The sequence below is a fragment of the Cavia porcellus genome, unplaced genomic scaffold (genome assembly GCF_034190915.1).
Source record: "Cavia porcellus strain 051 isolate PalLab524CR breed Dunkin Hartley unplaced genomic scaffold, mCavPor4.1 scaffold_8, whole genome shotgun sequence".
Taxonomy (NCBI): Eukaryota; Metazoa; Chordata; class Mammalia; order Rodentia; family Caviidae; genus Cavia; species Cavia porcellus.
In genome coordinates, this window is record NW_026947491.1 from 93,675,047 (window position 1) to 93,688,711 (window position 13,665).

At 52.4% G+C, this 13,665-nt stretch overlaps 1 protein-coding gene across 4 annotated transcripts; it reads left to right on the forward strand.

Moving 5' to 3' along the window:
- The first annotated feature begins 468 nt into the window (after positions 1–468).
- On the forward strand, positions 469–13,665 carry Tmem263 (transmembrane protein 263). 4 transcript variants are annotated; one of them, XM_063255525.1, is made up of 3 exons: positions 469–639; positions 8,940–9,006; positions 10,923–13,665. In XM_063255525.1, the coding sequence occupies exons 2-3, from the start codon at positions 8,943–8,945 to the stop codon at positions 11,210–11,212; spliced, it is 354 nt and encodes a 117-aa protein (XP_063111595.1). In that variant the 5' UTR covers positions 469–639; positions 8,940–8,942; the 3' UTR covers positions 11,213–13,665. The 4 variants fall into 4 exon arrangements, with proteins under 4 accessions (XP_063111595.1, XP_063111594.1, XP_063111592.1 ...); XM_063255524.1 differs by lacking the exon at positions 469–639 and adding an exon at positions 1,182–1,205; XM_063255522.1 differs by lacking the exon at positions 469–639 and adding an exon at positions 1,285–1,403.

Consider the following 13,665-nt stretch of genomic DNA (forward strand, 5'->3'; position numbering starts at 1 on the left):
GAAAACAACGCAGACGCAGAAGCGAGCCGCACGTCTCCTCACGCCGCCGCCAGTCACCGAGGCGCAGGTCCCCCCGCCGAGCCCGGCCCGAAGGCGCCGCGGATATGGACGCGCGCGTACTAGCGCTCAGCTGCGGTCGCCCCCTCCTTGCCGCAAAGGCGCTGGAGTCCCACGACCGTTACTCGGCGACAGAGCGGAGGAAGGCCGCCAATCAGAGGCTGGTCCCAGTCCTGATTGGCCGGTGGAGGAAGGGGCGGGGAGACCTTGCGGAGGCGCGCGCCGGCGACCCGGGGGCTCCCGCGGAGGCGCCAGGGGCGAGGGGGCGGGCGCGCCATCGCGGTGCCGCGCGTGCGCACGTCGGAAAGAAGCCGACTAGGGGCTGCCGGGAGGGCCGGGCAGTTCGCGGAGTGGGTGGGCGAGCGAGCGAGGGGGCGGGGCGGGTGCGCGACAGCGCGTGCGCGTCAGGGCCCAGCCGCGGGCGGGGGCGGTGCTGAGGCGGCGCGGAGGGGGCGGGTCGCGTCGGGCGCCACGTCCGCAACCGGATCCCGCCACCGCGGCCGCGCGAGTCCAGCCTCAACCGCGGGAGCCCCCGGAGCCCGCCGTCCCAGGCCGCCCCTCGTCGGCGCCGGCGCCACCGCGGTAAGTCGGCGTCCCGGGCGTCCGCGAGCCGCGCTACCGCCTGGGGGCCCCGAGGTCCCCCTCTCCGCGCCCCTCGAGGGCACCAGGCCCTGTGGGGCGCTCAGCGTCCCAGGTGTCGGCGGCGGGGACCCCCTCCTGCCCGGTGCACCCGCGGGGACGCGGCACGGGACCCGGGCTTGGCCGCCGGCGGAACGCGCATCCCACGGCCGGGCCGGGCCGAGCCTGCAGGTGAGGTCGCGGGGGCCGGGAGCCCGCGCCCCACGCCCCGCGCCCCTGGCCGCTCGGCCCCCGCGTCGGCCAGCACCCCGTGGGTGCTGCGTGCTGGGCGCGCGGCGAGGAGGGAGGCGCCCGCGCAGCGCCCACGGCGCCTCCGGGGTCACTTTCTGTCGCCTGCCACGTCACGCCCGGGGATCCCTGGGGAGCGGGCTCGGCCGGTGCGCCCGGTCTGCGCCGACCGCCCCCCGGGAACGCGGGTCCCGCCGTTCGCAGAAGCTGCTGTTCACCCTGTCGAACTTCTCGGGGCGGGTGCTCGCGAGGGCGCCCCGACACTGGCGTCGCACCAACAGGTACGCGAGCGCGTCGCGCGCCCACCTCCGGCTCCCTGACGCGAGGAGGAGGAGTGAGCTCGCGAGCCGTGCACATCCTGTGCTGCCTTTTCCGCTTTTGTGGCTCCCGTCTTTGTTGTCACAGAGGCATCCGTGGCCGAGTGCAGGGGAACGTCGTTCCTGCAGAGGAGCATCGCAGGGAAAGTTGGAGCGGTCCCCGCGTGAGACAAACCTGTGCTGTGTGTGTGTGTGTGTGTGTGTGTGTGTGTGTGTGTGCGCGTGGCCGTGTCTCTTAAACTCCGAGGAACTCTCCTCTCTTTGTTTCAGCCCCCGAGGGTTTGGACTTTTCCTCCTTCCCAGGCGTGAGGCGTCTCTCTGGGCGTCTCTCTGGGCGTGTGTGCAAGCTCTTTGGGAGTGGGGCCTCCCAGTGCTCCTTCAGTGCCCAGCGGCGCCTGGGCGCCTCGGGGTGTGTCATTTAGTGACAGTGGCGGATGTCCTGGTTCCCTGAGTTGGCAGAGTATCGTGATTCTGCGGAGCCTTTCCCTAAGGACAGCCCTTGAATGTTGCCATTTTGACGCTGTCAGTTGTTACTTGTCACTGTGTAGCTTCCAGGTTTTAGTGACGGATGATTTCTTCTTCCTTGCTAGCCTCAGTGCATTTCTGGTAGTCAGTTTATTATTAATCAGTGGGCAAGGGCGAGCTTCCCAAGCCCGGATGGCTCTGGTTCTAGATCTGGTGATCAGGGTACATTCTCCTCGGTGTGTGTGTGTTAGCGCGCTCCATCATGTGTTTCTGAATATTCTAGCAGTTACTTGGCAAAGAAACCAAGACATGGGCGTGAGGATGTGGCAGTGTTCCTATATATAGAACGTGTAGAAGAATTCAGCTACTTGTAATCTCTTACATAGGAAAATTGGCACTTTTACTTTCTATAACATTCGGAAGCGCTCTAAAGGCAGACTGTTGTGCATTGCTTTGTAGGTGAGATTTACACAAAGGACTACTGAACTTGTTACGGGTGGCACTCATAGGTAAATACGTGTACTGTTTAGACTGTTTATATTTTGAAAAAAAATAGATTTATATAAACTGAAACCCACAAAAACCACATTGACTTCATCTGTTTCCCTTTTGTTTAAATAAGAAGTTTGCAGAGAGGTGTTTGTTACTCCTATTATTGGAATAGATTAGTCTGCAGGGAATAGGGTTGTTACTGGTCTTTGCTCAGTCTGTTTACCAGCTGCTCTATCTTTGAGGCTATTGTACTGGACAGAAATTATCCACCTCCACTCTCCTTAAAGAACTCCTGATGAATTACGTGTTACATGTCATGTTGTACAGTCGATAGCAAAAAAGGTCTTTCATGTTTACAGTTTCTTTAAAAATCTACTTACAAGCGGTTTTAGCTGGTAATATAATCATCTGTTTGCGTCAGGACCAAAAGATAGAACTGACTTGTGTCCACAGAGTGGGCTAAGTCCCGGTGGAAAGGTCTGTCAGTGTGCCCTTTCTTGGGAAAGTGTGTTCTGTAGTGGAAGCTCAGGTGCATTGTGAGCTCCTAGAGGGCAGATAGACCACTTCTTGAATGAGTGAACCAAAAGAATGAGGGTGGCTGCTAGGAAAATATGTTCCCCCTATGGTAAGCTCTCAGTTAGAGCTTAAGTGTGTAAGGGATCCCAGCACATAGTCGGGCTCAGGTATGTACTGAACTAACGATGCAGTGAGCTCAGGGGAGACGGTTTATTTAGGGTTGGATAGTTTTGTCTGTCATACCATTTAAAGGTAACATTTTAAAGTTGTCAGTTTGCCACTGTCAGTTGTTGTCATCACATACATTTTTTATTTAGTAGATTTTCAGGAGGTGAGAGGGTGTGCCTCGTCACAGTTCCTAGCAGAAGAGAAATAGGTCTGCGGTGGTGGTAGAGGGCAGGAGGATAATACAGCCGTACCCTTACCCTGGGCCTCTGTCCTGCAGTTTCAGTTATCTGCAGTCAGCCATGGTCCAGAAATAGTAAAGGGGAAAGTTCCAGGAATAAACAGTAAGTTTTAGATCATACACCGTGATGAGCAGTGATGAAATCTTGCCTTGTGTTGCTCCATACTGTTGAGGACATGGATGTGTGCTTTGTCCAGAGTGTCCATGCTGTATATGCTGCCCACCTGTTAATCACTTAGTACCTTGGGTTATCCCATTGATTACCACAGTGCTTATCCTTATTTTACTTAATTATGGCCCTAAAGTGCAAGTGATGTTGGGGCTGAGATTTAGAAACTGTAAAATGCTTCCTTTAAGTGAAAATGTGAAAGTCTATTTTGAGAGACCATATCGATTTATTATATTGTTATAGTTATTGTTGTTAATCTATTTGCCTAATATATAATTTAAACTTCATCATAGGAGTGGAGGTGTACAGAGGAGAAACTGTAGATGTGTGGTTAAGTCCTATATACAGATTCCGGCCTTCAGTGGGGGTGTCAGAATGGACCCCTTGTGCATAAGGAGGACAACTGCATAAAAAAATTTCTCCTTACAGTAAAGAGGTAATATCCACAAAGAGGTCTATCATTACAATTTTGTTGTAACTATATATAGAGGTAGGGAATAGTTTCTGTGCATCAAAAGTACAAAGGAAGAAAGGCAACTGTTTTACAATTTGGAATTGGGGAGGGTCTAAAATACTTGCAGCTTTTACAGAGTTTTTATTGCCCTAAGAGCTTCAAAGGAATTTCAGTACTACACGCTTGGTGTTAAGACCATTGATACATAAGAAACTCAGACCCAGTCAGAACCCTACCTCTGGCCTGCTAGGACCTCAAGCTCCTCTAGTCCCAGTAGACATGCGTGGCTTGGCAGGATTCAGATTTGCTCCTTTAATTTTATTGGTAACTGTAGCTAATAATGTTAGGTGTAACCAAATTTCTGAGGTAACTCTCTGCCTCTCACATCTGGTGTGTGAGTGGGTGTGTGGCTGGGCTGGTGGGACACTGCCAGGGGAGAGTGACCCCAAGCAGAGTTCCTGAAAGCCTGGGATTGTGGGAAAACTCCCAGGCACCCACGGTTCACTTCTCAGGCACTTCTCAAATGAAGGATTTAAACTGCTGCAAAGTGAGCTGCATGGGTCGTGTCTCTTCTATGGCTTCTCAAGCCCTGGCAGACCACTGCCCACACAGAAAGGTACATGTGAAAAGCACAGTGAGAGCTTAGAGTTTCTTTTCATAAACTAAAAATATGGGCAATATGTTGATGTGTGCATTGTGATGCTTAAAGTTAATGTAGATATAAAGATTTTATTTTTATCCTACTTACTCTACAAATACTAGGTATCAGCATATAGCAGAAATATTTAAGAAAATGGCAAAAATATCAATAAGATGTTCATGTTGCAAGCCAACATAAAATAGTCCATCCTGAGGGGGTGGGGGAGGGGGGGACGACCCACTTAAGCCCAGAGACTACTTACTTGTGGGGTCTGGATTGCAGCTAAAAGTCCATCCTGAGGGGGTGGGGGAGGGGGGGACGACCCACTTAAGCCCAGAGACTACTTACTTGTGGGGTCTGGATTGCAGCTAAAAGCTCCCTGGAGTCCAGCAGTAGAAGGGAGACATCATATCTTTGTACTGTCTTTTAAACAGAAAAAAGATGCCAGGGAGAACACTAAAGTTTTGGGAAGGTAAGATGCTGAATGTTCACCTCTGCAGAGGTTACCAGAGCAGCAGGTGACTTGAGGGCGGATGGGCCCGAGGCTGCAGCTCACACAGTCAGGGCGGCAGGGTCTCCTCCCCAAGGGCATGCGTGTGCACAGCACCTGCGGCCTGGCGCTTCCTGCGCGCATCCTGTGACGCGGGCAGTGTTTCCTAGACGAGCAGCTTCACCTGCAGATAGAAACCTAGGAAAAGAGGACGAGCCTTAAATACCGTGTGTAAACATCGTTAACTTTCAAGGCTGAGACACATCTTTAATTGCAAAACTAATGCGTATTTATGGTAGAAAATGCAAAGTTAGATGCTGTGTGGTTTTCTGTGTGTATATAAACACTAAATGTAAACACTGCATATGAACTATAAACGTAAATTGTATATATCTTATCACTACCTTACAGTTGGTTTTCTTCTAAGACAAAAGATGTGAATGCAGGACTTGGTTTTTCTAAACTGAAACTTCAGCGCTCAGGTTAGTTGCAGCGTGGCGCTTTGTGTAGTGGGCTGGGACTGCAGGTGGGATTGTCCGCCTCTTCACTCGGAGCAGTCCGGGTGAGAGCATTCTCAGCCCCTCTGCTGGTCCCCTCACCTGCCCTCGCAGCCTCTGCTCTCTCTCGCTGCAGGCCGCTCTGCGGACGGCGGCTCACGGCGGCTCCGTGCGGGCCCCTAACCCTGCGAGGGCTCCCGGGAAGGCCAGCTGTCTCTAGGCAGCTTGGTCCAGGCTCCTCATCTCTCTGGCGAGGGCTGCCTTCTGCAGTCCTCTCTTGGTTGCTTACTCTAGGGGTCTGGTGTCCTAGATTCCCCTTTTCTCTCGTTATTACCTGTTTACTCCATAGCCCTCCGTGGTCGGACATCGGTGAGCGGCCCCGAGGCCCTGTTCTTGTGGGGTTCACATTCTGATTGAACAGACAGGACGGACAGAGGCTATGGCAAGGTCAGGTGAAGATGACAGGGGAGTGGGTGGGGCGCGCTGCTGTTGAAAGGTGGCCAGGGGCCTGCGCAGACAGGTGACAGCCGTGTCAGGCCTGAGGGGGCCCTCAGGAGAGGACTCGCATGGGGTGGCTCCGCTGGAGTGGGGCCAGCAGGCGCTGTGTGGTGGGTGATACGGGGTGTCATCCAGAGCGCCAGGGCCACTGTGTGAGCACTCTGGATTGTAGTGTGAGCTGGACAGAAAGGGCTTAGGAGACTCTATGGCTGGGCTGAAGAGGAGCAAAGCTCAGAGGCCAGCTGAGAGGTTTTCTAGTCGTTTGAGTAGGAGGTCGCGGTGGCTCGGGTGGTCTGATGTGCCATGGAAGTAGCAGTGAGGAGTGTTCATGGTGTAGACTGATTTAGGTGACAGTTTACTGACAAAAAGGAAAGGAAGCCAGGGTGACTCCGAGGCTGGGGTCCAAGCTTTCCTTTAGACAGGAAGAGCACTCGGGCCTGGGGTAGTGCCGACCGCATCTAACCTGGCTGTCCTTCCGTCTGTCCGTGCTCTGGTGGCTTCTCACAGCACAGGCTGCTGCTGCCGGCTCTTGGCTCCTCACTGCCAGCAGCAGAAGGGTGAAGTCCCTTCACACTGTCTGAGTCATCTGCAGACATCCTAATGAATTTGTAGTATAAGCAGCCTTCGTCTTCAAGCCATGGTATTTTGTAATTACACAACAGATACAGTATAGAAAACACCACCTGTCAAGGCTCCTGTGTGAGGTGGAGAAGGTGAGGTGCCACTTGGGGATTTGGCACCAAGACGAAATTCTCGGACCGCGTGCAGGGACTGTTGTGACCACAGCAGTTCCAACTCCAGTGCAAACACTGGCTGGCTGGTGATCAGCCGGGGGTGTGTGTGTGTGTGTGTGTGTGTGTGTGTGTGTGTGTGTGTAGAAGTGTGATTACAGTGGTAGGCAAACTGCACAAGGCGTCAGTTTTCTTGAATTTAACAGTCCTGTGGCGGGTGGAGGAAGTGTCTCTAAAATAACCATTTTCCACAGGCAAAATACACATTTTGCACGAGTTTCTGCACGTTTTGTTTTGGAATTTGTTAAACAGTATTAGAGCAAGGGCTAGAATATGTTTAATTTCTATTTGGAAGCCTAAATAGCAACACTAATGCAGTGATCATTCCTCCACCATGCGGCTGCAGCTTATGGTCAAGTTTGGACTCAGCTGCAGGCTTTCGGATCCCAGGGCCTTAACCACTGTGCTGTATAATTTGTTATGATCTTAGATGATGATAAATCAAAGAAAGAATACATGTCAGTGGAAATAAGCACAGTTTCCAAGTTTGAGGGGATTTTAAACTTGAGAGAATCAGGAAGAACCTCTCCAAGGATCCAGTTGTCATCCTGTGGCTTTCTATGAGACGTTACACATGTTGGCTGTTACTGTTTAAATTTTTAAGTAGGCATGGGATGTGCTGAATTGACCTGAACTGCAGCCTGGGACGAGGTTAGTTGCTGTTGCTAAGTGGCCTGAGTCAGGCCTCGCACTGGAGCACTAAAAGAACTCCGGAAACACAGCGCACACCCTGTCCGGTTTTAGGGTGCAGTGAAGTCAGCACAGATGGGATCTAGGCTTCTGTTTTTATCTCTTGAGGCAGGTTTCACTATGCTGTTCAGACTGGCCTTAAACTTACTTTGTAACCTCGGCTGGCCTCCAACTTGCTGCCTAAGCATCGCTGGGATTACAGGGGTGCATCACCAGGCCTGGCTGGGATTTAGGTTTTGAAGGCATGGCCAGATGAACTGCATGAAGTTAAAATTCCTGTGGACAGTCTCACTTCCACCAGCCTTTGCTAGCAGTTGTTTCCTTGCTGAATTCTGCTGCTGTTTGTCCTCCCCACAGCAGCCAGAAAGATTTTCTAGAAATATGAATCAGACCCCTCACTCCCCTGTCCCTCCCTTCCCTAGCTTCCCGCCACTCAGTGCGGTCCAGGCTCCAGCTGCCTGCAGGGCCCGCCTGAGCTGACCCTTGGTGGGCCCCCACGTCACTGGCTGTCCCCTCTGGGGGCTGCAGCTGACCATCCCCGGGGACCCTGCCCTAGCTCATCACCTGCACATCTGATGCCTAACACTGCTGCCAGAAAGAACGGACTCGGAGTGGTCAGCGGCAGGAGTCTGCGGAGGGAGGCCCCTGCCCAGCCCCCTCCTGCTGCGGGACCCGAGAGTGTTCTCCCAGCCCTTTCTCTACAGTGTTCAGTGCCACTGGACAGGCCGTGGAGCATCTGTGCACTTTCTTTACCCTCTTTTTCCCCAACTAGAGTGACTATTTCCTGACGACAGGGACTCTTGGGTCTGTCTGACCACCGCTGTGTCCCGTGCACCTGGTCCTCAGGTGCTGCAAGGACCTCCGGTTTCCCAGTGTCCTCTAATACCTACTGTGCATGTTCACAGGTGCTCGCTCAGCTCCAGGGGGGCGACTCAGAAATGCTGGGTCGGCTGCTGGGGTCACTAACCTAGGCAGACCGCATCTCAGAAGAGCACGCTTGGACCAACTTGACTTGGCTAAATTTTTACTTAGTCACATGAATTTAAAGGCAAATATTTTAAAATAATAAAGGAAATCAGGAAAAGGAAATTTAATGCATATATTCTTTACCTCATGATACTTTATTTTACCTCCTAGGCCTCCTACTTTTAACACAAATCATTTTAAACGTACATACATGGAGATAGTGGCCTCTGTTCTCTGAGCTCTAAGACCGAGCAGGAGCAGTCGGCAGGGTTTCTCACCCAGTCACACTGCTGGCTTTCTCCTCCTCTGCTCCGCCCCAGCCCAGCCCTCCCCCGCTGGCTGCCCAGTTCCCAGCCAGAGGCAGAGGCAGAGGCCGAGGCCGAGGCGCAGCACTGCCACCCAGGGCTGCCGCTCTCCTGTTCGTCCTTCTCGTCCTTCGGATCAGACTTGTGGCATCCCCTGGAGTAACTGAGGGGCCGTCTAAGCGCTGTAGTGTGAAACGGAGAGGATGAAGTACTGTGGGTTTAAAAAACGGTTTCTAAATCGAGTCGGTTAAGTCTTAATTCAGTGTGTGCTACGTGGTGGAGTCATTTTAAAACTAATTGTGTCTGTTTGTTTTTTTAGATTATGAATCAGGCAGATAAAAATCAACAAGACATCCCAGCCTACCTTAGTGATGAACCGCCAGAAGGTAAATATGCATCTGTAGCACTGAGAGTGGAAGGAATTTCCTAGTGAACGACAGCTCCGACTGTTATTAACTGTAAAAAATCATGGTCTGTTTGCCTGGTCAGTGAATACATTCCCACGATAAACATTTTTAGCCTGTAGTAAAGCAGCACAGAGGTTGGTGAACAGAGACACAACTTGGTTTTATTAGATGAGGTTGATTTTCTGACTGCTCTCTAGTGTTAGATCATTTCACAACATCCTTTCATCTGTAAGGGTACAGAAGGATGGACTGTGTTTACTTTTGATGTCCTGCATCCCAAAAGTCACCCCCCACAAGAGGCATTGAGGTGTCAGCTGCTCCTCATCACGTTTGTGATTGGCAGCTGTCTCCTGGTGTACGGTCTGGGGACTGCTTCAGTTGCTTTCTGAATCGAAATTCTTTCATAGATTGAAAACGGTGAAATCATGAATCGTTTCTTCTGAAAGCTTTGGAAACATTAACAACGCCCACGCTGGTCCTGATCTGATACAAAAAATGACTGTAGACATTTTTTATTTATGGCTTTGGTATCCAGTGATGGCAAACTTTTTAAAGCTTTCAGTGATACAACTAGATCCTGCACACGTGTGCCGTGGGTTCACACCACGGGTATAGACTGCTGTTATCGTAAATAACTGTCTCCCTGGAGGGCTGCATGCTGGTTGTGAGGAGTCCCGACACTAGGCGCTGTGTTTTCTCCTCAATTTTCTTTACATAGTTCGGTGTCAGCAAATGAAATGGCTAGGAAACTAACAGTGAAAACCATCACTTGAGCCTAGAAGAAGGCGGAGGAACTAGTTGACTTGAGAGTTGAGCAGTTTGTGGGAAAGGGGTCAGAAAGGGGTAAGTAGAGGCCCCCGGGAGCTGGATTGTCCGGAATGTCTTCATGTGCCAGCTGCTTAAAAACTGTAATTTATGTGGTATAATTAAAAGCATACTGTAATTAAAGCAAGAACCGTATTACTCTTTCTTACTGATTGTGAACTGGCATTTGTCTTCATGAAGTGTGTGTGCGCAGCTCAGCGGAGCGGGAGTTTTGCACACGAGGTGTCTGGCACCTGGCCAGGCCCCTGCAGCCCTCAGATCAGAGCTTCAGGCTTTTCCCGGCTTTCAAGTTACATATAAACAAGTTGCCGGTTATGGAGTCCCTTCCACGCTAAGCTTATGACAAGTCTAGATGCTTGTGTTTTCTTTTAGCCATTTAAAATTTATGTTCATTTGCTTACAGGTGTTTTGGTGCTAGGACTAAACTCAAGACCGTCACACACCACGCAGGACAGTGCTCATTACTGAGCTCCGTCCCAGGCCCCACTGCTTAGTTTTACGGAAGGCGCTGGATTATCTCTGTAAAAATGTGGCCGTCACTGTGCACGAACCTGTTAACTATTTTGACTAGTCAGTGAGAATTTCCCACTTAGGATAGAATGTAAAGGCACCAAACAAGAAACAAGTATCCAGGCGAATTTGTACTCTGTATATTAGAAAATTCGATTTCCAGAATTTTTTCTTTGTTTTCCATTAAGCATTAGCGGGTTTCCTGTTCCGCTCTCGGGGCGTCTAGGGCTCTCGGGCTGCGCCTTGCGAGCCACAGCTTTCTGGGGACCACTGCTGTAATGGTGGGCTGCATCCTGTGAGGCAAAGAAAGGCCAACTGTGTGTATCTCTTCATTTTTCACGTTCCTTTTAGGGTATTAAAAGATGAACAACAAAGCCTGTGAATCAAGGGGGAACACCGAAAACAGGGCTGTTGTGCCTTGCCTGTGGTTCCAGCATCGCCAGGCATAGGCTGAGACAGGGCTGTGCCTGCAGGCGACAGCTCTTCACTGTCTCAGCACTGCTGGCTCACACCCACCCGGGGGTGGGACTCACCTTGGACGTGATGTTTTCTCTCGCCAGGTTCCATGAAGGACCATCCGCAGCAGCAGCAGCCCGGCATGCTGTCCCGCGTGACTGGGGGCCTCTTCAGCGTTACCAAGGGCGCCGTGGGCGCCACCCTTGGTGGTGTGGCTTGGATTGGTGGGAAGAGCCTGGAGGTGACCAAAACGGCCGTAACAACTGTGCCTTCCATGGGAATAGGGCTGGTGAGAGGGGGCGTGTCCGCCGTGGCTGGAGGAGTCACAGCGGTGGGCTCTGCGGTTGTCAGCAAAGTGCCCTTGACCGGGAAGAAGAAGGACAAGTCTGACTAAGGCCGGTGCCTCGCTCCCCACGGCCCGCCGATGCCGATGCCGATGCCGCTGGCGCTGCACCACCGCGTGACGGACTACACCGCGGCCACCGTGCTGGCCGCTCCTCTGCTGAACTGCTGTGTTCAAGTATTGAGGACTGGCTTTCCGCTAGAGAGACCAATACTAGCACAGTGTGTGAAGGTTTGTCACACTTAAGTTCCAGCTTTTGACCTGGTAAAATGTTACAGGGACTCAGCTGTAACTGCAGACACGTGTGTTGGGTGTTTCCTCTGCGCCTTTCCGTCCGACTGCGGTGTGAACGCCAGGTCAGGTCCCTTAGAGCTCCCGGTCGGTGTGTACAGCGTGCCAGGTGCCCCAAGTCCCCCGACGGACGAAGCCTGAGCTACGAAACTGCCCCGTTGCTGTGCCTCGCAGTCTCCGGGGTCCTGGTGTCCGGTCCCCAGCAGTGGAGCGGGCCACGGCGGGGGCGTGGGCGAGGTGTGGGCAAGAGGTGAACGGTGCGAGGGGACTGGGAGCCCCCCACAGTCTGCTCATTCAATCGCTGATGCCTTACAAAGGGAACATCTTTTCTGATACCTTCATATGTGCAGGGCTTGAAATTGGCTCGGGGCCTCGTGAGGGTTGAGATGGGGTTTCCTCCTAGGACTCTCGAGGAGGGATCGGTGGCCAGCATGGTGCTTGCGGGGGGTCCGGGGGACGCAGTCGGGCTGCACGCGTGGACCTGGCTTGTGCTCCACCACCAACACGCCTCTCAGTGCCTGAGGTCCGCGTCTTCGCTGTGAGGGGTCTCGTCCTAAGGGGGACCGGATGTGAAGTCCCTGAGTAGTAGTTAAGGCAGGCAGGACAGGAAAGGCGTCCTGCACACCTAGTCTGTCTGTAAGATGGCCTCAGTTATCAGGAGTGCTCCCCTTTAAAAATAGGATGAAAGCATCCACACCCACTCGAGGGCTGACTTTCGGTGCACCGGGCTCCCTAGATCAGTTTCCAGTGACACAGGTGCGCCCTGACGGACTTCGGAAGGCTTCTGAAACATGCCGTCGCGAGCCCCTGAAGCAGCTGCACAGCGCTGCTTTCCAGCCCCTGCCAGGAGGGAAGTGGCGTTTGGGTTGCGGAAGGCAGCGTGTGGTGCCTCCCTGACCCGCCATGCTGTCCCCTGCACCCCAGGAAGGGAACTTGGCCGAGGTATTTCTGACAGCGCGTGAGGACTCCGTACTGCCCTTTCCCCGGAGGGTTTAACCCTGGCCTGAAACGTCGGAAGCCTGGAGCGGTGGGCTTTCTGCGGGTGGAGTCGGGTCCTGTCCCCGGGGATCCGGGTGGCATGCTGCAGCATCTGGGTTGCAAACCCTCAGAGCATCGCTTTAGTGCTGTGGGCTGGCAGAGGAGGAGGACTCCCCTGCAGACAGCAAGTCTACAAGGGTCTGGAACTTTGCTGCCTATACACAACTGCAAAGTTCATTAAGTAGTTCTGTTAAATGGGTCACTTATTTTATGCAACATGATTTAAGATACATTGTTGGTTTATTCTGGTCAAGTGTTTTAATTATCAAAGGGGATCTTTTTTAGAGCTCCAAAATTAATATTTGAACGCTAAGTTACCTAAATAATGATACGGAGAACCTGTTTTCTGCTGTTGTAAAGTTAGTGTTGCTTCCTTGCTGGTTTCTATTTCTGCCTTATCTCCCACACCACTGGCTCTGCTGTGCTTGTAACCGGATTTCTCCTAAGCATAGACTTCAGTTTTCTGTATGCTTGCATATTTATATTTTCAGCCTGCTCCTTAGAATCGCTTGAGGAAAATGGTTGCAGTTTCTCCCACGGAGGACCAGCCGCCTGGTAGAGCTTACCTCAGAGGTGGTTTGCAGTTCGAAGCTACAGCTTAGTGGAGAGGGCCTTCACCACGGAACCATGAACGTCCTTTTGAAGGCTGTTGCCAGGTGAGCGTGGCCTGTGCGACACGTGTGGCCGGTGGTGTCGCCCACACCCTCCCGGTGGATCAAGGGGCAGCTCGGGCTGTGGAGACCGGAGTGGCTCATCCCGGAAGCCGAGCGCCATGCACCAGAGGCGCTGCTGTGCCTTCCTTTCCACATGGGTGTTTGTCACACCAAGACGGGACCCGTGACCCGACGTTACAGGGCCTGCACTAGTGAAGTGTCAGAGGGACTGAGTAACTTTTTGTATTAAAGGGATGGGCAAAGAGTACATGAATTAATAAAGCACTATGATCTGCAAGACATGAAATGTTTCGTAGAGATCTAAAAGACGTAAGGGGAAACTTAAAACAGGACAGTCTCAGAACTTCTAGTTACACAGCAGCTCCGAACGTGCTATGACCAGTTTTAATTTTTGTGCTGGAGATGTACAGACTGACGTCCCAGAACATGTATTTTGATGCCAACACAACAGTGAGATACAGATCTATTTTAAGCAACTCTAATAAAAATTGCAAATGTGGA

Excerpts from the sequence above, each read along its gene's own strand:
- Tmem263 (XM_063255525.1), top strand. The coding sequence starts at position 8,943 with ATGAATCAGGCAGATAAAAATCAACAAGACATCCCAGCCTACCTTAGT. Across the intron at positions 9,007-10,922 it reads TAGTGATGAACCGCCAGAAG|GTTCCATGAAGGACCATCCG; the intron begins GTAAATATGCAT and ends TTCTCTCGCCAG.